Below are 22,903 nucleotides of genomic sequence, written 5' to 3' on the forward strand. Positions count from 1 at the left end.
CAATAATGTTAGAACGATTGGTTTTCTGTCAAAGAGGGAAGGTCACATGCGTGGTTTTGAACGAGCTACTTCTAAACATCACAGACTGCTAATTTTTAAGTTTATGTTGTAACAATCGATATAGTTGTTGTTTGTAACAGTGCTGCCTCTTGTACACGTGAATATGATTTAAATGGATACAATATCTACTTAATTTTTGTTTTTCTCTTGGCTAGCTAATGCTTTTCTTCCAAAATGTTGCGGAATATACTAAAATTCAACATTGGGCTTGGGAATGCTTTGTTACACAGTAAAAGGTTTCCATGCAAGCAGCCTCAAGCTTGGGTGAAGTACTCTACAGCACCTGGTAAGTGATGCTATCGATGAAAAAGATCTTATTATACTTCCATCCTCCCAACAAAATATACCCTCATTTGATTATTTTATGAGTTATTTTGTCTTCTGTGTTTATTAGAAAGAAAACGGATTTATCAAAATGTCAGCATATCACAAAGTGATAGTAAGTAACAAACCAAATTAATAAAGTACATCATACATCAGTGTTCTTGTTCATTGGAGCCAACTTGAATCCTCATTTGTAGATGGTTTGTATGAGATAAATTTGGATAAAAGGAAGCTGAAAACCCCTGGAGGAAAGTTGTTCACGGCACCAAATGAAGCCTTGGCCATCGCTGTAGCAACTGAGTGGGATTCTCAACAAGACACCCTCAAGTTTTACACCATGCACCTGGTAACATATTGTTCCAACAACTATTGATCAAAGTAAACTTGTTTCAGAAAGTAAATATTTAACCATATTTTACATTTGTAGACAACACTTTGCAACACTGCTTTAGACAATCCCACACAACGTGATGAAGACCAGATGATCAATGCTGCTCTTAAGTATCTAGAGACTGATACAGTATGGTAAGGCATTTTTGTAATCTTACATTTTTTTTGTTTTGTTGTTGTTGACTGCAATACCACTTGTGACTGTACTTACATTGTTCATCCTGCAGTTACAGAGTAGAAGAGCCTTATGATTTAGTAGATCTTCAGATCAATGAGTGGGACCCTGTGCTTCACTGGACTGAGGACAGGTATGCTCCAGTGGTACACATTTATATTATGTTAATACAACAATTAACATGGTAATTTAAACCATTGTGTAATTAGTCCTGTGCGTTTCATTTTTGCAGATATAATGTCAAAATTGGTTCATCCACCAGTATTTTGGGCCCTGAGATTCCTGAAGCAACTAAAGAAACTTTCAGACAACACCTCAAATCTTACAACTTTTGGTCCCTGACAGGTAAAAAAAAAAAAAGAGACCAATAATGATCCATGTGGTTCACACTTTTATATATGATCATATTGTTATATTATATATAAAATGTGGACTTCGGTTTAATTGACTAAAATGCTGGTATCATGTTATGTATGTTAAATTAACACACTGAAGCATTTGAATATTTATACAAGAATATAGAGGAAATGATACCTCAAGTTGGGTCAAACTTTTATTGGCAGAACACGTGACTGATTCTCTGTTGCTGACCCTGTCTCTTCTTAGTGGTATTTTACTGTAGCAAGCAGCCCTATGTATTTGCAGTGTGTGTGTGTGTGTGTGTTTTTTTTTAATGGCCATGCAACATTTTTGAACATTTGTTTCTGACACAGAGTCAGAATTTTTAAATAATAAATACAAAACCTCATGAAAGTAGATTTTGAATAATGTCTTTAAATATGCAGGGCTGGAGTACGTGATCACTCAGCTCAAATCTGTTGTGCTGGCTCTGGCTATGATTGACAGACACCTGTCTGTAGAGAAAGCTGTGCTGCTCTCAAGACTGGAGGAGGAGTACCAGGTATAGTTCCATATTATCATTGCGCATAATACAAAAAATATCTTTGAAATATATGTTCTTATTCTTCTACATTTTCTGTGTAATAGATTCGCCAGTGGGGGAATGTGGAGTGGGCCCATGATTATGACATGTATGAACTGAGAGCACGGACTGCTGCTGGAGCCCTTTTTGTCCAGCTATCTTCTGAGACTTCATCTGTTAAGCGCAAACTATTACAAGACTAAAAACTAAAGCTTTCACAGAAGCAGTGGCCACATACTGGACTTCGCAACCTCCAGCCCAGCCAGACCCAAACATGTTTAGTCTGTGTTGCTGACATCTCTGATCATGTGCTCCTGCAGTGTTTTTGTGGCAGCTGCCAAATGTGACTCCAGACTGAGCTCCATCAGTTCTCAGTCATCTGTACTTCTGGATGATGCACAGGTTCCCAAAGAGTGATCCACATTGTCATTTTGTATTAAAATGTGCTGTTATGTGCACATTACACCCAAAACTGTGATACAACACATAACTGACAAGAGTTAAAATATAAGGCACAGGGTCAGTAGGTTCTAGTTCATAGTTATAAGTTAAATATGCGATTATTGGATGTCAAGGCAAATAAATAACTTATAACCTGTCTATTTTGTTTTCCATTTTAATACATACTTTATCCTTGTTGCTATTGAGGAGATATTCGTTGCTATGTGATCATTCAGGACTGGATCTATTGCATGTCTAAAATTAGGCCATCAGTCATGAAAAGCATGGGTTTTATTGACGCAACCTTTGCCTGCCTTTTATTTACAATCGCCACACTTATTATGATTGACAACTTGACGGTCTAATCGGTGAACTGAACCCAGATTTCTGACCAATCACATATCGTGGTGGGCGGGGTCAGTACAGAGCGTTTCCTCATGTATCATCTTCATTCCATGGACTGACTTGTTTGTTGTCGACCAAGATGGAGTTCCTTTTGGGAAATCCTTTCAGTACTCCGGCTGGACATTGCATTGGTATGTATCTGCTTATTTTGCATGTGACAGTCAGTGGCAATTTATGTAAATATCATTGATTGTCATATTGTGGTCAGTGTTGCTTCCTGCTCGCCCTGTTCAGTAAAGCCACCGCGTTAGCCACCTAGCCGCTAGCTGCGTTATATCCCCTGTCATCTTGTTAGCAAAACCATCTTAAGCATCAGTTAGTCTACATTTTTTTTTAAACCCCAGCCATACTTAACCACTCATCTCGTTTCATGGTTAGACTGATTTTAATTCTAATATCCATGTGTGTTGCCACTGTTTGTTTATTGTTTACCAGTAGCTAGCTCTTTTAAAACGTTATCTCAACTGTCTTTCAGAAAGGGCTACAGATGGATCCCTGCAAAGTGAAGACTGGACCCTTAACATGGAAATTTGTGACATTATAAACGAAACGGAGGACGGGTGAGTAGTATGTTCAATGAAAAGCCAAGCTATTTCCGCGTGCGTAATTCATTAACTCTTTTGCATCCATATGGTGACTAGTTTGTACATATTGACATAATACATTAGTGTCTTTTTTTGCTTTTTTACATATCAGCAAATGGGAAAGGCGTGGCTGTCTGTGATTGTCTGTGGTTGTACGTTTTATGCAAGGCCCTGCTTCTTATCTCATTGGTCTTTTAACCTTGATCTGTATGTTTTAAGCTGCTATGTGAAGTTCAACCCCTGACGTTACTCCTTCCATGTTTGTTTACTTTAAATATACCCCACACCCAACTTTTACTGTATTGTAGTACTTGGGCGGCACTATTTTGCATATAATTGCGATTTAGATTTGCAATTTATGTTTAAAAAGTAGGATGCAGATCAGAGTGCCCCAGGAACATGAATGTTTGTTTATCAGTTCATATTTCACCTCTCTCTTAATTATCCTATGATTTGCAGAGCATGTCTGTAGAGATCTAAACTTCAGGTAGAACAAGATTTCTCCTATAAAAAGCTGTTCTATTATCCAAATAATTGCAGCCTTTGGGATTTGATAATTGCCCCAACTCAAATTTTTATACAATTGCGATATATTATTCAGTCCTAATAAGTACGTTTCAAATCACTGCTATGGCTCCCGTTCTATTCACCTCACATTAGCAGGTTAATTATTGCTTAGTTACAGGAAGACTTAATGTCTTCTTTCTCAAACCAATAAATAAATGTTGAACCTCGCCTTTCTAGTTGATCAACATCTTGTTGCACTTGTAGGATTTAATTTGATCAGCACTCTGGCATTTAATGCTGTATTATTTTGTTACCCAATCATATACTTACTTTACTTTTCAATTTTTGCAGACCAAAGGATGCTATTCGGGCAGTAAAGAAGAGGCTAAATGGCAACAAGAACTACAGAGAAGTGATGCTGACTTTAACAGTAAGTCAAAGTGTTTATTTGTAATTCATAGTATTGCATTTTGTGTGGAGTACAACTATGAGTGTAACATATCTACACATCTATTTACTTGGTTTAATTTTTATTTTAAGGTTTTGGAGACGTGTGTGAAGAACTGTGGCCATCGCTTCCATGCGTTGGTGACAAGCCGGGATTTTGTCGATGGTGTTCTTGTCAAGATTATCTCCCCAAAGAACAATCCACCCACAATAGTTCAAGATAAAGTACTTGCCCTGATTCAGGTAACGGCTGTAAACAATATCTCATAAGCTTGAAATCTTTCAACATGTATTCCTCAAGGGTTGACCCAAGTGTCTTTGAGAAATGAGATGAAAAGGTGAAAGAAGGCAAGTCTGCGGTGATGGCATTTGTTAATGGTGCAGTCTATGGCAGGGTCCCAGGTGTAGCATGGTAGCTCCAGTTACCTGCTGGAGCTCAGGTAACCACCCGGCTCGTGAGGGCCGATCTTATTACCCTCCCCGGGCCTCAGCATGGGCCTTGGGTTGGGGTAGCTGCAGACAGGAAGCACTCAGGAGACAATGTCCATGTAGTTGTGTTTTGTTTGTGATGGGAAGGTCACCTGGGGAAACTGTAGGGGAACAGATAAAGCAGGAGACAGTTCGTCTTGCATTGTCCTTTTGAAAGAGGTGTTGTGGTAGTGGGGCAATAGGTGGGTGGGTATGTAGGTAGGAAGGTAGGGTGATAGACAAGGCAAAATCAAAGCAAGAGGAAGGGTGTAAACTTTTGTTACATAGATGATTCATCATTAATAACTGAAATATTAATATCACAAGTTGTTGCTTTGAACAAACAACCCTCTGCTTTGAAGTCATTTTATTGCATGCGTTGAATTTGAAATGTTGTTTATGGTGTTTGATCTTAACATTAGGTAAACATCTCTTTATGTTAATTCTTTGAATCTAAGACTGAGAAATATGTTCTTGGTAATGAGTCATTTAAAATCCAAAAGCTTCTTGAAAAAGCTTTGTGGCTTGTTATTGTTCAGAGGTAACCACTTTGCCAACACACTGCTTACTGCATACACTGCTCTATGTACAGCGCAGCCACCACTTTAATGCTGCTTATTCTGCTGAGATGCTATATCTGTTTTAACTCTTTGTTACCCAGGCCTGGGCTGATGCATTCAGGAGCAGTCCCGACCTCACAGGTGTGGTGCAGATTTATGAGGAGATGAAGAGGAAAGGCATTGAGTTCCCCAATTCAGAGATGGAGACTCTGTCCCCCATTCACACACCTCAGAGGGTATCATTATCTACTAATATTAGAGAAATTCTATCTTATTATTGCAATATATTATTAGCTATTTTCTTTGATTGTTTTTAGGTAGCTTCAGCTCCAGAGGGTGACTCCACTCTTAAGTACAACACAGTATCCCAGCCCACACCTGATGCTGTACCACCAGCCTACAACACTGCTCAGGTCCCCAATATCCTCACTGCTGGAACCATCAACCCCACACCAGAACAGGTATATGTTTCACTGAATTCTGTTATTATGTTTAAAAAAAATTTCACTGTATTAAGTAATGGCAGTCACAACAATGACTATATACAAATTGATATTTCAGTATCTGATTTGTATGATTTTTCCATTAAATCTGGAATCTAGGGACAAGTTCGTCAGCAGCAAAATAGAGGCAAATGCTATGCAAAATAATCAGAGCATTGCATGCTCTGCTCTGCTTCAGAGCAGAGCATGCAATGCTCTGATTATTAATAGAGCAACATTATTTTTATTTCGTTTTTCTATGGTTACTACAGATATTCAGTGTAACTTCTGTCTGATTATGTGTCCAAGCTCTGTCTCATTCTATTGAATGGTGTAATTATTGCTTATCTTTGTAAAATTAACTTATAAGTAGATGTAGGAGATGTATAGAAAAAATATAATCTTTCAATTGTTATTTCAGAGATATGCAAAATTAGAATATTGTTTATAATTAAATGTATTCAAAATAACTTAAAAAAGAGACTGAAACATTGAGTGTAATCTCCCAAACAAGGATTTAAAGCCATATTTCTGCCTTTTTGTGGTCAGTTTTAGCATCCATTCACGTTTTGACTTGAACCTCAACCAAGACATTTAAAGTTTGATTAATTTTTGACAACATCGCCCACCAATACTTGTCCTAATAAGCGCTGGGATGAACAAACCTAATACTTTGCTTGAATTCAATCAACTACTACACAGTTCAGAACTCTGTTTGTCAGCTCTGCAGGCTGTGCAATGAACTGGACATTGTGGTTTATAGCAGAGTTCAGACTTTAGAGGATGAAAGCCACTGTGTTTGTGGTCAATCAGTATGAGGGGAAAATGTGTTTTATATGCAATGGTATAATGCCTAGGTACACCAGGTATGTATTTACAAAAAAACTGAATATTGGAGGGCTGTAGTCCTTAAGTTGTCGATTAATTGGTTCATGGTTTCTTGGTTGACCAAATTTGGTCTACAAATAATTTTATGTAGATTATAAGAACTTGTATGGGACAACAGCAGAAAGGAGAAGTAATGAGTGAGTCAGTTAGCTGAAGATTTGCTATTTATATGTAAAAAGGCATAATAAACTCTTTATTGATGCAGAATAATGTACTAGGAAACATTGTATTTATAGTTTATTTTGCTTTTTACTTCTGTGCAGTTTTAGTCTTCTGAATGCAGTTTAAAAAAAAAAAAAAAAAAAGTATTCAAAATTACCTGAAAAAGAGACGGAAATGTCTAGTGTAATCTCCCGCACGATATAAAGCCATATTTCTGCTCTTTTGTGTGTAATTTTTGGATCCATTCATATTTTGTGCTAGAGTTGAACCAAGACATTTAAAGGCACATTTTAACTCATTCCTGAAGCATTGTTAAAATATTGTTATATGGTTATCAAGATGATAAATAAAATCTAACCTAATTATTTTTTTTTTACAATATCCCCCACCCCTTCTTGTAAGCATTAGATGTACCAACCCAACACTTTTCTGAACTGTGTAGTAGTTGATTGACTACAAGCACTCTCCATTTGTCAGATCTGCAGGCTGCGCAGTGAACTGGACATTGTGCGTGGAAACACTAAGGTGATGTCTGAGATGCTGACAGAGATGGTCCCTGGGCAAGAAGATGCATCTGACTACGAGCTACTACAGGCAAGCTGCAATGCCTATCTCATGTCTTATTTATTTTTATATTTTAAACCCCTGATTTTCTCTACAACACCTGACAAAAATGCCCCATACCCCTAAGGCTTCACCTTTGGAGTATAAACAAATGGTTAGGCTTTTTCTGAAGCAGCAACCTTAGTTTTGGCCTTTGCGGTCTAAATATTGTGGTAACAAGCTATGCAAAGATACAGTGGTGCAACTAATTTATGGATTTTTACTGGCTAACGGCCACGGAGGGGCACTCTCTACCAATAGATGTAAAAGTGAGACAGATGAGGGGAAAGAGTATGCGCTGAAGAATACTCTAGTTTTGATTTTGAACTGTTATTTTGCACATCATGCACACACCCTCATCATGGGAAACATGTACAATCTTTCTGTGTAAATATCTCATGTTACAACATGAAAACTTGCGGCTCATATTCAGGTGCGGCTTATGTATGTACAAAATTGATTTTCTTTTCAAATTTAGCTGGTGCGGCTTATATTCAGGTGCGCTCTATGGTCTGAAATTTTTGTTGGAAGATATTGACTGACAGACAGTAGTACTAGTGGTACTTAAAAATTTCCATTTTTAAAGCGGAAAAAGCCAATATGACAAATATTTGATTTCAGGACTTGTTGATTTCTTGTTATAAATTTTAAAAAAAGTCCAAAGTACTTATTAAAATTGTACCAAATTTAGTCGTCTTTATTTAATATGTGGCTTTGCTGTACAAACTGATCTTCAAAATAACGGGGTTATGGCTTTCCCTTTATCTTTTCAATTCAGGAGCTTGATAGTTCACTTTATTTTTATTCCCTTTTGTGGTCCATCAGAGTAAACATTTTGGATTTTGTAATTTATCAAACTTTGCTACTTGCTCTTTTCAGGAGTTGAACCGGACTTGCAGAGCGATGCAGCAGAGAATAGTGGAGCTCATCTCCTGTGTTTCCAATGAGTCTGTCACAGAGGAGCTGCTACATGTCAATGATGACCTCAACAACATCTTTCTGCGCTTTGAGAGGTTTGATACACAAGCACCTGCCAATACATGACTTGCATAATTCCATGTTTACAGATTTGAATGAGTAAATGTTTTTTGCAGGTATGAGAGGTTTAGGTCTGGCCGGACCACAGCTCAGGGCGTCAACAATGGGGTGAGTCAGCAGTTGTTGCTGTGCTGATGTGAAATGACTGGTCTGAATCATCCAACCATGCACCACATCACACCTCACATCCCAGTAGTGTAAACTGTTAGATGACACTACTATTACAAATGGTCACATACGGTTCATTGTTGACATGCTTAATTAAAGAAAACAAAAGCCGTAGTGTATGTTTTTGGGTTCTGTGAAATGTATCTAATTTTAACTGAGATAGAGATTCAGTCATTTCTAATTGTCAGTAATATGCTTGGATCTTTTTAAGCAACAGGACCACAGCCAATCCACTGTTAGTAAAAGTATGTGGTTTATTGCAGAGTTCAGACTTAAGAGGATAAAAGACATTGTATTTGTGATCATTCAATGTGAGGGGGAAAAAAAACTTGTTTTATATGCACTGCCTACATTCATGCCTTCATACAGAGTTCAACCCATTTCATTTTGATCATAAGGAATTACATGGGAGTGAGTTAGCTGAAGATTTAGTATTTCTATGTGAAAAGGCAGATTAAAGTCATGATTCAAGTCTTTAAATGCATTGTTTGCTAGTACTTTTTTTCTGCATCAATAGTTAATTTTGCATGAACGTCTGTGCAGTTGTAGTCTTATGAGTCCAATTTGAGTCCAATGCATAGAATCAAAATAGTTTTGAGCTTCACCATCACCCCTTTTTTGTTTACTAAACAATTAACAGGAATTGTGTTACTTTTACATTTTAATTGAAAAAAATATTTATAGTTTGTTCTATCATATATCTGTATGACAGAAGTATGGGTGAAGTCAATTATCAGAACCACATTTAGCATCCAGTGCACATACCCATATTTGTATTGTATCTATTTTATAGTTATTTTTGCTTTGTACATCAACATTCAAAACTGTATTGAGGGTCTTCTTGAAACACCACTTTGACTTAGCTGTGTCCCAGTCTGTCTTGAGGGGTTGACTGCTTCACTGGCTGTTGGCTTTCTGTCTAATTAAGCATGTTAATGTTCCATAGTTACCATGCCACTGCGTTTTTCTGTTCCTGCACAGGCATGTTAATGTGTTCACTGTCTGTCCCTTTCTGCTCTTTTCCGTTCTCTAACCTTGGCTAGCTGAGACAGGCAAGTATGAATGAACCGCACCAAGGCTATCTAGCTGGCTCCTGTCATCCTCAGTAACAGTTGAAACATGGCTAAATAATATGGGCTCCATCTACACCAAAGTCCTTCCTCCCATATGGCATGTTTTGACAATGCAGCCCCCAGTCAATGATAAACCTGAAGGTATAAGTATACTAACAGCTATGTTCAAATATTGCAGATTAACTGTCTGGCATTTCTAGTTTTTCTGATGGTTACAAATGGGCAAATAAATTATGACATGACCCTTCAAAAGCCCAGCTATCCCTTTTCTGTTCCTGCTGTAGTTTCACTTTCTTTAGGGGATATTGGCGAGTATTGAAACACAATTTTGGCAAGAATTTGTTAACAATCCCCATAAGAAAGTTTAATTCTCTCCCTGTTTATTTCCAATTACCGGTACATGCTTTTTTTTAAGCTAACCAAGCTTTTCAAACCCTCACTTTAGCTCATAGTAAGACCTCATACAGTCTAACCCAGCATTCCCTGCGCTTTTCCTGCCAAGGACTTGCTTTTTGCCATCTCTGTCATGTGTCACATGTAAGTGTTGACTATTTTGTTTAGGTTTTGAGTGAGGCAACAGAGGACAACCTGATAGACCTGGGTCCAGGGTCTCCCGCTGTGGTCAGTAACATGCCCTCCTCTCCGGCGACACTCTCCTCTCGTCTGGCTGGACTAGGTAAGAAATTACATAGTGTAAGTGTGATGCTTTTAAATGAATGAAAAATGAACATGGTATGCCAGAACCTTTTACTCTCAAGGTGAAATGGTTCTGGGATATCTTCAAGCCTAGTTCCATAGAATACTTTTTCATGCATCCATTTGTTTTCTGATGTTTTAATAGACATGGGAGCAGACAGTGTGAGCAGCACCCTGAGCTCTCTGTCCAGCAGCAAACCTCCTCCAGCACAGGACGATTTTGACGTGTTTGCACAGACCAGAACCGGAGCTCTGCCTGAACCACGCCAAACGTATGTAGTCTTTATGTCTAGAACAATGTGTCACTACATACAGAAAGAACCACACTTACCAACCAATACTGCTGCAACTAACAGTTATTTTGTAATCAAGTAATCTCGCCATTATTTTTTGGATTAATTGATTAAGTTGTTTAGAACACAAAAGGCCTCGGAATATTGGATTTTTACAAAATTTTATCCTGATAAAGCTGAAGTGAAGTCAGCTTGAGAATGTCCTGATGAAGTCATCACAGATTGCAGATGGCAGTCGAAACATCTCAATTTCATGAACATCGGACAAATTTCAAATTTTTACAATTTCATCAAAAACATTTCTGTCATTTAAACCTCTTCTGTCAGCTCATGCCATGTTTTGGAGTCCGTTTATATGCCAAGTAATGATTATTGAAATATACATTATACAGCTGCATTTGACGCATTTCACATTTTATCCTTCTTCACCATCTAGCCTCCATTGGTATTATCAACACTACTTTCTCTTGGTTTCAGTCTTACATCTCTGACTGTACTCTGACTGACCGTATCTTACCCCAACTATCACTATCGCTGTCCCCCAGGGTTCTGCCCTGCCCTCAGGTTAAGAGTCTGGGTGTCATCCTCACATCTCCAGTATCACCAGATCTGCTTATTTTCATCTTCAAAATATTCACCACTTCTCACTTGGATTACTGTAACTTGCTCCTGTTTGGTCTACCCCCAAAAAACCCTCCATAAACTGCAGCTGGTCCAAAATTTTGCTGCTCGCATGTTCACCAGAACTCCCACTTCTGACCGCATCACCCTCATCTTCTCTCAACTCCACTGGCTTCCTATAAAATTCTGCTATTAAATACTTCTTACATGCAAAGCCCTTCACAATCTTGCACCCCCTTACCTTTCCAACCTCCTCCACCTTTAGACTCTCTATTAGATTCTTTATCTTTATTTTGTTTGCATGTTTCAATCCTCCTGCTGTTCTTGAACTTCACTGGAATGAGGTTCTCTCTCTCTCTCAACCCATAATATAATTTCTTTGACAGCACAACAGCAGCAGCAGAGAGCTCGGGTGCTCCTCCTACCCTGAATGTTGTCCAGCCAACTGCAGCGGTGAGTCTTTGCCACAAGTTCTTTTTACTCACAGCAATGGCATGTGCATTTATAACTCTTCGTTCCCCTAGCCTAGCTTCATCTTCGATTAAAAGCTGTTTGGTCCTTCTTGAATATGTCATAGAGCAAACAAAACTGATTTAAATAGATGGATAGTAAATATTTCACTCTACATAAATTTATCCATTTGACAAAAACAGTGAAACCAGTGCAGCTTGTAAATGTGTATTTGTTTGTGACACACTGATTGTCAGGACCCGTTTTCTGGTTTGAGTGGCTCCATTATACACTCTGTTTTTGCTCATTATTCATATTTTTATCCACAGTAGCTTTTCCATCCCCATGTTATGTCACCTTTATTTCAGTTTAAGTTTATGCCTTTTAACTTGTTGACATTTCTTTAAGTTGTGTTTTTGAATTCCTTTGTTTTTGTTGTGGGATTATTTTTTTTTTTCTCTCTGCTGGCTTCGCTGCCACCCTTGCGGTCCTCATTTTGCACCCTAGGGTGCCGGGGGCCAGGCCTCTGTCATGGATGACATAGAGGAGTGGCTGAGTACGGATGTGGTGAGCTGCCATCATTTTTATTTCTGCTTGCATTTGTTTTATTCATCACACCGTTCTCTTCCTTATTAATTTTATGTTATTTTAATTGCACTCATCACTACTACTTTATTTCTAATGACTAGTATATTGAGTGTTGGTGGACTGACATTTACAGGCGTGAATGCATGCATCTGACATGGTTAATTATTGAAAATGATGCCAGGTCTCATTTATAAAGCTTGTATAAGTGATATAAACAAATCTAAAATTTACCTTTTGTTGTGGATTTAAGTCCAGAGGTGCCTTACTTTCTCTCAGGCTTTTAAAAATCCATTAAACTGAGAGGCATGTTGTGATGCAGCATTTTTGTAAAACATATTTTTTTGTTTTCTACTTTTGGAATATTTTCAATATTCATTCACCTTTGTTAAAAATTCTGTACACATCTTTATAAATGATATAAGGCCTGGGTAAGAGGAAAATTGGCTTTCAGGTGCACAACAATCTTAAAATGGCTACTTATCCTCTAATTTAATTTGGAGTCTGTATTTGTAATTTGGCTCAAAACAAAAAACAAATTAGTGGGTTATTTTGAAGTGGCTGTAACACTATTAGGCTGAACACCAAGTTCTGCTTAATGTACTGGCCAGCAGCAAAGTAGTAGAAGTATGAAGCTAAAGTGTGTCAGCCAGAGAATAGTTTGAGCTGAACTGGAACAGTTTCAATTGTACAAAATGTAAATATTATAAAAGGAGAATACCTTGATTAATAATAAAAATGGTTTGCCTAAACAAAAATGGTACAAGTGTTTGTTAAAATTATTTAGTCATTTACTAATAGTCAGCATTCATCAGTTTTATGGCTCACAGGACCATATTTTACAACTACCACAGACGGCCTTACTCCAGTTACAAAAATATAAACAATATATCAAGATAAATAATATGATGTAGTTATGAATGATTTAGTTTAATCTATGAATGTGCCATATCTACAGAAGGGGGATGAGGGTGAAGAAGGTGTGACAAGTGAAGGTAATTTGTTTTATTTAATTATTATTTTATTATTTATTATTTTCCTTTGCCAGATAAGTACTCAGTCATTTTTGTTCCCTTCCCAGAGTTCGACAAGTTTTTGGAGGAAAGAGCCAAAGCCGCTGAGATGGTCCCCGGACTTCCATCACCCCCTAGTGGAGAACCAGGCGCACAGCAGGGCACCCCCAGCCGCAAGACAACAGACCGGCCTGAAGACTCGCTGTTTGCCATGTAGACTCTGACCCGTGACCTCTAACCCCACGCCTACGACCAGCTGAGCAGCATCATCCAACCCGACGCTAAACCATTCACCTCCTCTTTTTATCACTACATTCAAACACAGAAAGATGAAATCTGATTGGACGATTAGGGTCCACCAATGAAGTATGTAACGTGTGGAGTCGTGCTCGCTCGGCCTGTCGCGGACTGCAGAGCTTCAAGTTGCAGCTAATCCTAGAAAAATAGAGTTTTCTAAAATAGGCGTATTTAGATGGCAGATATTTATTTTATTCATTGCCCGACGCATGCATCAACACCTGATCTAAAATAGACATTCATAACCACCATTAGATTATTTCTGTTTTGTCAGTCCCTTTATTATAATTATACATCTGTAAATGGCAAATGTCAATATATGAGTTATATGTAGGGATGCACCGATACCAAAACATTAACTGGATTGGGTATCGACTCCATGTTATAGGTTAAGGTTGGGCCTTCAATTTGATGTAATAAGGCTGATTATTTATTAAACGTCTCATAATGTTTGAACTTTTATTCATACAATTGGATCTCTTGTGGAATAAGTTAACTGCGTTTTAAAGAAAAAAGTGCTATTTTCCGTCCCTACACAGGTATCAGTTAATATCAGGTATCGGCAGATACTTTAAATCAAAGTATCGATATCGGAACAGAGATGGATCAGTGCATCCCTAGTTGTATATGAAAGATTGATGTAGATTTTTTGGATATTAGAGTGCTTATGTTCCAGCTGCTTTGACATAAGGGATGTATCTCACAGCGAAAAAGGAGCATCAATCATTTAAAAAAAAAAAGTAAAAGAAGGGAATGTATTGTTTTTGGGGTTTTTTTGTTTTGTTTTTAATCATACAGATTAAATGTATGTAGACAAGCTGCAGTTAATATATTTGAGATTTTGTTGAGATTTGATTAGCAGGTGATTTTATAGCAGGTCTTAATTTTGCGTGCTGGAGAACACTATTGTTTGTATTTAATCACAAATTATGATTTAGCTTTTTTTAAATAGATTTTTGAGGACCAAAATTCTGCTGCTGAGAGGTATCAAATGTATAAATAATTGGGTTGTACATATAGAGCTGCTTTTGACCCACGTTTCATAACATTATATCCGTGGATATATTAATTCTACAGTCTCACTTCAAAAAATGCAGTTTGCACATGATTCTCTTATTTCCCTACGCTGACATCTTGGAAGGTGTGACCTTTTGGAACATGACATTTGTTTTCAGAAATGAGCTTGGCGTAGACAGCACTACAAATAAGACATTTACTCCTTACAATAATAAAACAATCACTGCTAGCTTAAAACAACAGTGCACTTTTGACACTTGCCTTTCCCATACTGTAAATCCGCAACACCTGTTGTAATTATTCACAAATGATAGAACTTATTGAGAAAATTATACAGAAATAATTTATTCTGTGCTTTTTTCAGTATTTTGAATCTTTTATTGTAACAAAAAATATGTTATGGGAAGAGTGAAATAAGTCATGTTGTAGTGTTTTCTTTTTGATACGTTGCTGCTGCTGGCTAATGTAGTTTATTTGTTATTGCTTTGTGGGTGTTCCTGTTGGTTTCAGTGTCTCTATAGTAAACTTTAAACAGATTTTTAAGGGAGCTATAAGGAGTGGAACCAAGTATCTATCAGATGAAGAAACCGTTTACACCTGCCTACCTGTATGGACTGAGCATACACAACTAATGAAATTTACTTTTTGACAAAGCATCTGCATTGCACAAGAGATTCCTGATTCTGTTTTGTTGTTTTGATGTTCGATGTGTGTGTGATCTCTTCCGTAAAAGGCCTCCGGTCATACGTCGTGATAACTGTAATACTCTGGGTTTCATTCAGTGTGCTGCTGTCAGTGACTTGTTCCTCACAGAACTTCTCTGCAACTGTCTGGTGTAATCTCAATGCTGTATCACAGGACGGCTGTTAGACTGGACTACACTGTATGAAGAGACCTGCCCAGTGGAGGCTGCGCTGTGTGACTGCTGCTTTTCCACTTCATTTCTCTTTGTGTTGTTTGACTTATGCATGAACTCTAATAAAACATTGGCAGTGTGTGATGCATATGTGTGTGTTGTTTTTGTCTTTACAAGGCCAAAATTATGAACATATTCCAGCTAATTACTTTGCAAAATGCATTAAACAAACATTACCCATAATTTTATTGTTTATCAAAGTATATTTGTATCCGTTGTGATTGAAGGAGTATGGTAGATCTGTTCTGTACTTGGAAGTCATGCCTTCCTCCTTTGCATATTCTTCTGACCGCCCCTCTGATCATAATAGGCAGAGGTGACCTGTAGTAAACCCCCTCCTTTTACCTTTGGCTCTGCCCGCCATTCACTGAGGCCCTGGGCCCCTCTGTGAGGGCCTCCCCATTGGCTGTCTGGGATCGCCTCATCCCAAAACATGGCCCCTCACATTCTGCCTCAGTCACTGGAGCATTTTCCCGGTCAAACAGAAGAGGGGTGTGTTCCAGTGTAAACTGCAGGCTCCCACTGCTGCCGGCCACCATTTGTTGCCACATGTGCTGCTGCAAATCAATGAGAACTTCAATATCCTGCACTTCTGCAATGGCAAAACAAGGCTACTGGAGGATCATAGATACAATTAAAAGGTAAAAGAGCTTTCTACTGTGTAATTTTGTACTCACTGATTGTTTGAAATTATTTGAAAACATGAATTACATGTCTTGCCTTAAATAAGGGGTTGTTGCTGAAGAGGCCATCTGATGTAACAACAAAGCAAATACTACCAATATAATTCAATTTTTTACTTTAAAGTAATTGTATCATCCTAACTGCAACAAAAGCTTAAAGCCTACATGGCTAAATCTATCTATCTATCTATCTATCTATCTATCTATCTATCTATATATATATATATATATATATATATATATAGCTGCATATTTTCTTCATATTTACATTCTGTTGTTTCATTGTTGGTTTTCTTTTTACTTTTTCAATTTTGTGTTTCTATGTTTTACATCAGAGGAATCTGCACCCTATAAACAGCGCACCCTGGTGGTTGGTCCTTGAGAGACTGGTCAAAGGCTCTACAAAATCACACTAGGATGGAAAAGAGTTGGTTTGTGTCATAAAGTTGGAGGAGCAGGCTGGAGCTGTGGTGCATTGTAGTTGCATTGCATGTGCAACCTGGAGTGCAATGTCTCTGCTTTGCAACACAGACCATAGCCATATTCAACAGAGCAATATAATACAATACACACAATACACAATGCATTACATTATAGATATTTATTGGGGTATTTTTCATTCTTTGAAAAATGTTCAGTATTTATCAATATTCTAAATATATTTTATCACATTTCACAAAATTGCTTATGTTGCTTGTGTGAAATAAATCAATTTAAAACTCATGTTGTCCATTAACCAATAAAATCAGAGAGTATGAACATGTTTCATGGGAAAACCTTCTAATGATTTACTTAGAGATCAAGCCAGGCCTGAGGACATCTGTCTTACTATATCTATAAATGCTGATAGCATGAGAATGAAGCAAAAATAACAATTACAAGATTTTAGATGTTTTACAAAAGAGAAACAATGATTTAAACTAGTGAAAAATGTGTTATACCACTTCACCTCCTATTGTATACCTCTGACTGCAGGGGGTGTGGGACATCTCTGTGTGGACCATGTTCTCACTATATGTGTAGGTTTCCCCTACCACTAAAAGCACATTCAATAGGCTCACATCTGAGGCCAGGGCTACCCTGAAAAAGACGCTTCAAATATCAGTGGAACTTTACTTAAAAAAAAGTAGTAATACATATTTCAGATCATTGTCACTATATTAACTAACCTGAGGTATTCTTGTTCATTTTTACCTGAAGGTCAGACAAGCAGCATGGGGCCTATGAGGCAGCTGATGTTTGAGGCACATTGAGACTATGCTTCTTTACCTATACTTAAGCCAGCCTTAAGAAAAGTGTCTTTACTATTTAGTATCATTATAAAAAATAAGCTGCAGGATTTCAATGACTTCATAACGTTATATTTATAGGGCTTAGTTCAGTAAAGATCACACACTGGACGTATTTATGTTAAGCCTTCTTAGTGTCACCTGCAGTTATTCAGAACAAATCCCAATTTGGGGGGTGTTAAAACTCAGGCCTACCTGTGCAGAGCCCCTGTGCAAATGTAAACATTCACCAGTGCCATTGATTGACATGCTGTGTTGATTTTCTCATTATTACACACTTCCAGCCATTTGAAGTTCCAGCCCGTCGTGGCCTTCATGGTGACTCGTCCCGCAGCTCTGAACCTGAACACGGCCGTAAATGTCAAAGGGCTGCAGACGTGTGTGTGTCAGGCCCCGGGCTGCTGTGCACAGCCATGTACTGCAACTGCACCACGTGCTGCACGCGCCCGGGGCTGCAGCTGCACCACGTGCTGCACGCGCCCGGGGCTGCAGCTGCACCACGTGCTGCACGCGCCCGGGGCTGCAGCTGCACCACGTGCTGCACGCGCCCGGGGCTAAGGGCCCACAGACATGCTAGCTCCGCTAATGTCAAGTATTCAGCAGCTATAGCTCAAGGAAACAGCTAATGAGAAGTCTCTTATTATAACAGTGCAGTTTTATTTACCTTAATTCCCATTATACCAAACTAAATTACCTTTTTGTGTTTATCCTTTATTATCGTTGCACTTCAACGGTTTTCCATTTTTGCTGTGTTTTTTGCCTTGAGCTGCTCATTTAGCAGTTACGTTAGCATTCTAGGGTAAGCTGCCCCTATTACAAAACCTTAACACATGGGAAGTTGTTTTAGTCAAACTTTTAACTTACAATTTACAGTAAGTTACAAGTTACAATTTCATTACAATTTAAAAAGGTCTGTTATAAGTTATCAGATAGGCTTACTCTTGGATCATTGTCTTTCAACCTACATCTGATTTGGCAAGCCAGATCTTGAGTATAATATTGACCTACTTCATTGTTAATAGTTAATATTTATTAAGAATGCCTAAAATGAAGTCTTGAGAGTTCACATTTATTTTTTTCTGTTTTATCCCAGGTCAGGTCAGCTGTACCAAGATGCCCTCTTCCCAATCACTCAGGGACAACAGGGACATAATGGTGTAAAATAAGGTATTAATTTGAAGGATTTTTAATTTGAACCATATTAAATGTCAGCCCTCCCTCACTGCTTTTAGCTCACCAGATTAAATGAAAATGTAAAGATCTCAAATGCTTCAGCACAAGCAGGAATAGCAGAGGAATAGCTGAAAATGCAGAGAAAAGACTTCTGCTAAAATAAGTTGAGACAAACACAAATCTGTCCACAAACATGCCCCCGCACATTTTTCAAAATTAAATGGTCCATAATTCTGTTGAAATTGGGCTTATTATGTCTGTTGTTGTTGCCAAGTTTGTTTTGGTTCGTTATAGCTCTTCACCTGTGGCATCCTCCCAAACCACAAAACTGCTCTGTGACGGTCAGTCGTTCTGATCCAATGGTGGTTTAAGCTCAGACACAACAATAGAAGCCCTACAAGATGGATTTTTATGAGTTTGTGAGCTCACAAATGTGGCATGAAATCATTTTGCTGTGTAAGACAAGGCTGTTTCTGCGACTAAATCCAATTAATTCATTATTCTTATTGAAATGTGTTAGTATTCTTGAATTATTAAAATAATTCACGATCCCTGTAATTCAGGTCAAAATTAATATGATTGTATTTTCTAAACCCCGGTGGCCCTCCTAAACATCTGCACTTGTGGTTTGCACATATCCATTGACATTACAGTCTGTGCATTGACTTTTCGGGCCTGACTGGTACCTTGCATTCTCTTTAGCTGCCTCAAAATACCCCTGTAGCCTCGGAGCACTTTATGCTAAGTTAATTTACCCAAATATATCCACGGCATCATGGCGACACAGCGCACTATTCAACATCAACAACTTTGTTAATGGAAAGTTGCTGATCCATAAATGGCGGTGCGCTGTCGACGTTTGCTAGGGGCAGTCCGCATATGAATGTTAAAAAGCTGAATAGATGTGGGGCATTTGCAAAGGAGCATAAGGTGTGTTTAATTATAATTGTGTTAGGGCTGTGGGCGCAGAGCTGCTGTTTACCGGGGGAGGGGAGGCCCGGTTTAGGCAAAGGGCCTGTATTTAAATAGGGTCACATCTCGGGCTCACCTTGCAAGTGTTTTGCTATATTAAATGCCACTCATGTTAAGTGTGTTGAAACCTGAGTCTGATGTAGTCAACACATAATATAAAGGTTAAATTGAAAAATGTCCCTTCAACAGCACAGCAACACGCCATGATTGATCTCCTTTGCACAGGGAGTGAATGTAAGGCAGACCTCTGTTTTGTTTGGGCTCTTTAAGTGTATGGAAATGTTATTATGTTACAATATTAGGATTACAATTTAAGTGTCAGTCAACCTGGTCTTCAAAAGGTCAATGAAAAAATTAGCTGTTTATTTTGAGACATACAGTAAGTCAGCTCTGTCGTTAAGCTTGGATCTGATTGATGTGTTTGCAACATTTAGTTTACACAAAATGAAAATATGATATATTTTGCATGAAGGTTTAGCGTTTAGGTAAACCTTGATGCAATATTATATTTAGTGAATGACTGATTGTATTGATTGATGATTGATTATTACAATTAATTTGTAAAAAAAAAAATGTTGAAACAACTGTCACATATTCATCAAATTATATGTTAATTATAATAATAATTAATAATCTGACATGGAGCTTAATATAAAATGCAACATATTAATATAATTATATAATAATAACTGTTGTTTTGCTTTTTTTAACAAAGACAAAAATGTAAGGAATACTAATCCTTAAAGTCATGTGGGGATTGTCACTTTAAAGATCTTTAATTTTATTTTATTTTTTTGTAATGATACAAACACTGAACTTAAATGTTTTATTTTTTATTTAGTTATGTAGTATATTTACAAAATTATAATTCAATAAAGTCTTAATTAGTTACTAATTTATGGTATACACATAGAGCCTGTAAAACTATTCTAATATCAACACTCAACACTAAACATATGCTTAATAACAGTAGACTCTATTGGCCTGTAGTATTCACACTGCATTGTTTACACATGTACAGCCGCATGTGTGCTACTGGATCTTTTCATTAAAATTTGTCAGATTGTTTTTTTTTTTTTTTATGTTGTTGTTTCCAGTGGTCCCAGGCTTATAGTGAACACCTGTCTGTCTCTCATAGAGTCCAGAAGTGCAGATTGAGGTGCTGAGGCTCCAGGATGTGTATGGGTGCACCCGTGGGTGCTATGTGAAGTGGCCCGTGGGTGGACCTGAAGCCCTGCAGAGGAGGATCTGGAGTGGAGAGGATGTAGTCGATGCTAAACTTGATCTCAGACTCCGGTTTGCCCTGGCTCGAGCTGTCGGCCATGTTGTTGTGCGGAGGGCGCTGTCTGTCTGGATGGAGGGGGCACAGGGGTGAGTCCGGGGGGCAGCGGCGGGACACATGTGCGGAGGTGTGTGGGTTACTCTCCAGAGGGGGAAAGGGTGGCTCTGCCTCCCGAAGGCCCATCTTCATGTTCCTCCTACGCCGGCGACGTCGGAAGTTCCCGTTTTCAAACAGGTCCAGCATCGACTCACAGCCTGTGGCAAAAGTCCAGAAGTTTCCTTTGCCTTTCTCATTCCCTTCAGTCCGAGGAACCTAAAGACACAAAGAAGTTTTATCTAAACTACTAACTAAAAGGGAAACGTATGGGAAATTATTATTCTGTAAACATGTTTAGTTATGTAAATTTTAGGCCTGTTCAAAATGTGATCAAATATTTTAGGTGCCCTCTTGCCTTGTACAACAATTATGTATAATGTTCTTTATTCCTATTAGGCTGAAAAGGACATCAGCCGCATGAACCATAGATCACGAAACCATTTTGAAAATAATATGATATGCACTTTAGAATTCACATAATAAACACAAAAATAACATGTGATGACACATGTACTTGACCTGCCTGTATTACAAAGCCTGTAGCATGTGTTTTAGGTGCTGTACCTTGATAAAGCAGCTGTTGAGCGACAGGTTGTGCCTGATGGAGTTCTGCCAGGCCCTCTGGTTGGAGCGATAGTACGGGAACCTCTTCATGATGAACTCGTAGATCCCCGACAGAGTCACCCGCTGCTCTGGGCTCTGCTGGATCGCCATGGCGATCAGGGCTATGTAACTAACACACATCACGTACTTTTATTTAAGTCATCCTTCATAATAATGCATTTACTAAAGCACAGTAGACGCAGTGACAGTTTGGGGACTCAGTTGTCATACATTGACGCTTAAAATGAATCATTTGATTTAGAAACAAGATTATTTTAATCCAATGCAAGACGTGCTTTAATAATAAATTTGAATAAAATGACCATGAATCTTACTATAAAGACAACTTTTGAAATAAATGGATTTTAGGCTTAAACCAAATTCATCAAATAGGGAGATTTAATGTAATCTATGATGCCCTCTTCATTCATTAAGGGAGAAAGAAAGACACAAAAAGATACTGACGATGAGATTTTACAAACTTCTAATCAGATTTCTCTTAATATGAATGACAGTGCTGATGATTTGGTTATGTAAAAGTGGGGCTGTGTAATGAATCAAATTTCAACTGAGATCAAGAATTGGTCATTTCTAACCGCCAATGATCATCTTGGGTCTTTTTAATGGACAGGACAGTCAATCCTCTGTAAAAGCAGTTCAGGCTTTGGAAGCTTGCATTTAACTTATATTGTGATAGATTGCAGTGATCAAAAATATGTATTATTTTTGTTAACAAAATAAATATTGAAAGACAATATCAAATTTAAAATAAAAATTGATCAATATGAGAAAAACAAAACAAAACATTGTGACTCATTTTCTGGCATATTGAATAATAATAAGAATTAGATTTTTACAGATTTCTTATTATAAACCCCCAAACAGTTTGTACCTGTAAGCCGGGCGACACATTTTCTTGTCCTCGTCAGAGCTGGAGTTGGGGTATCCTTCTCCATCGTAGTTGAAGCAGTTGAAGGGGTAGTTGGAGTTATCGAACATGTCACAGCCTTCACGGGTCCCAGGCGGGCTCCGGGTCAGGTCCAGGGTCTGTTCCAGAGTTATGTCCCCAGCAGCGCCAGCACGTCCCGCTCCTCTGGTCTGCCACATGCTCTGCTCAGCTGCCACTCACTGTTAGTTCTGCCCCCTCCTCGCCCCCTCCTCACCCCCTTCTCTCCCCCTCCTCCCCCCCTCCTCTCCCCACACCTTCCATAGGCCTACAT

At 38.2% G+C, this 22,903-nt stretch overlaps 3 protein-coding genes across 4 annotated transcripts; 2 read left to right on the forward strand and 1 right to left on the reverse strand.

The window, feature by feature from the left end:
* Positions 1-20: 20 nt before the first annotated feature.
* Positions 21-2,094, forward strand: atpaf2 (ATP synthase mitochondrial F1 complex assembly factor 2). The gene is made up of 8 exons (XM_033984428.2): positions 21-346; positions 455-499; positions 582-730; positions 812-909; positions 1,002-1,082; positions 1,182-1,294; positions 1,735-1,850; positions 1,937-2,094. Exons 1-8 carry the CDS (start codon positions 235-237, stop codon positions 2,072-2,074), a joined length of 852 nt encoding a protein of 283 aa, XP_033840319.1. The 5' UTR covers positions 21-234; the 3' UTR covers positions 2,075-2,094.
* Positions 2,095-2,732: 638 nt separating this feature from the next.
* Positions 2,733-15,669, forward strand: tom1l2 (target of myb1 like 2 membrane trafficking protein). 2 transcript variants are annotated; one of them, XM_033984580.2, is made up of 15 exons: positions 2,733-2,848; positions 3,193-3,277; positions 4,160-4,238; positions 4,349-4,498; positions 5,385-5,519; positions 5,601-5,744; positions 7,293-7,409; positions 8,298-8,431; positions 8,513-8,564; positions 10,259-10,373; positions 10,539-10,665; positions 11,694-11,760; positions 12,265-12,324; positions 13,301-13,337; positions 13,424-15,669. In XM_033984580.2, the coding sequence occupies exons 1-15, from the start codon at positions 2,797-2,799 to the stop codon at positions 13,570-13,572; spliced, it is 1,503 nt and encodes a 500-aa protein (XP_033840471.1). In that variant the 5' UTR covers positions 2,733-2,796; the 3' UTR covers positions 13,573-15,669. The 2 variants fall into 2 exon arrangements, with proteins under 2 accessions (XP_033840471.1, XP_055085520.1); XM_055229545.1 differs by lacking the exon at positions 12,265-12,324.
* A 5,165-nt stretch (positions 15,670-20,834) lies between these two features.
* Positions 20,835-22,744, reverse strand: foxl3 (forkhead box L3). Its single transcript, XM_055229550.1, has 3 exons — positions 22,576-22,744; positions 21,645-21,813; positions 20,835-21,296 (listed from the first exon to the last, which is right to left on the reverse strand). The coding sequence occupies exons 1-3, from the start codon at positions 22,680-22,682 to the stop codon at positions 20,835-20,837; spliced, it is 738 nt and encodes a 245-aa protein (XP_055085525.1). The 5' UTR covers positions 22,683-22,744.
* Between the last annotated feature and the right edge of the window lie 159 nt (positions 22,745-22,903).

Source organism: Periophthalmus magnuspinnatus, chromosome 19 (genome assembly GCF_009829125.3).
Source record: "Periophthalmus magnuspinnatus isolate fPerMag1 chromosome 19, fPerMag1.2.pri, whole genome shotgun sequence".
NCBI classification, from domain to species: Eukaryota; Metazoa; Chordata; class Actinopteri; order Gobiiformes; family Gobiidae; genus Periophthalmus; species Periophthalmus magnuspinnatus.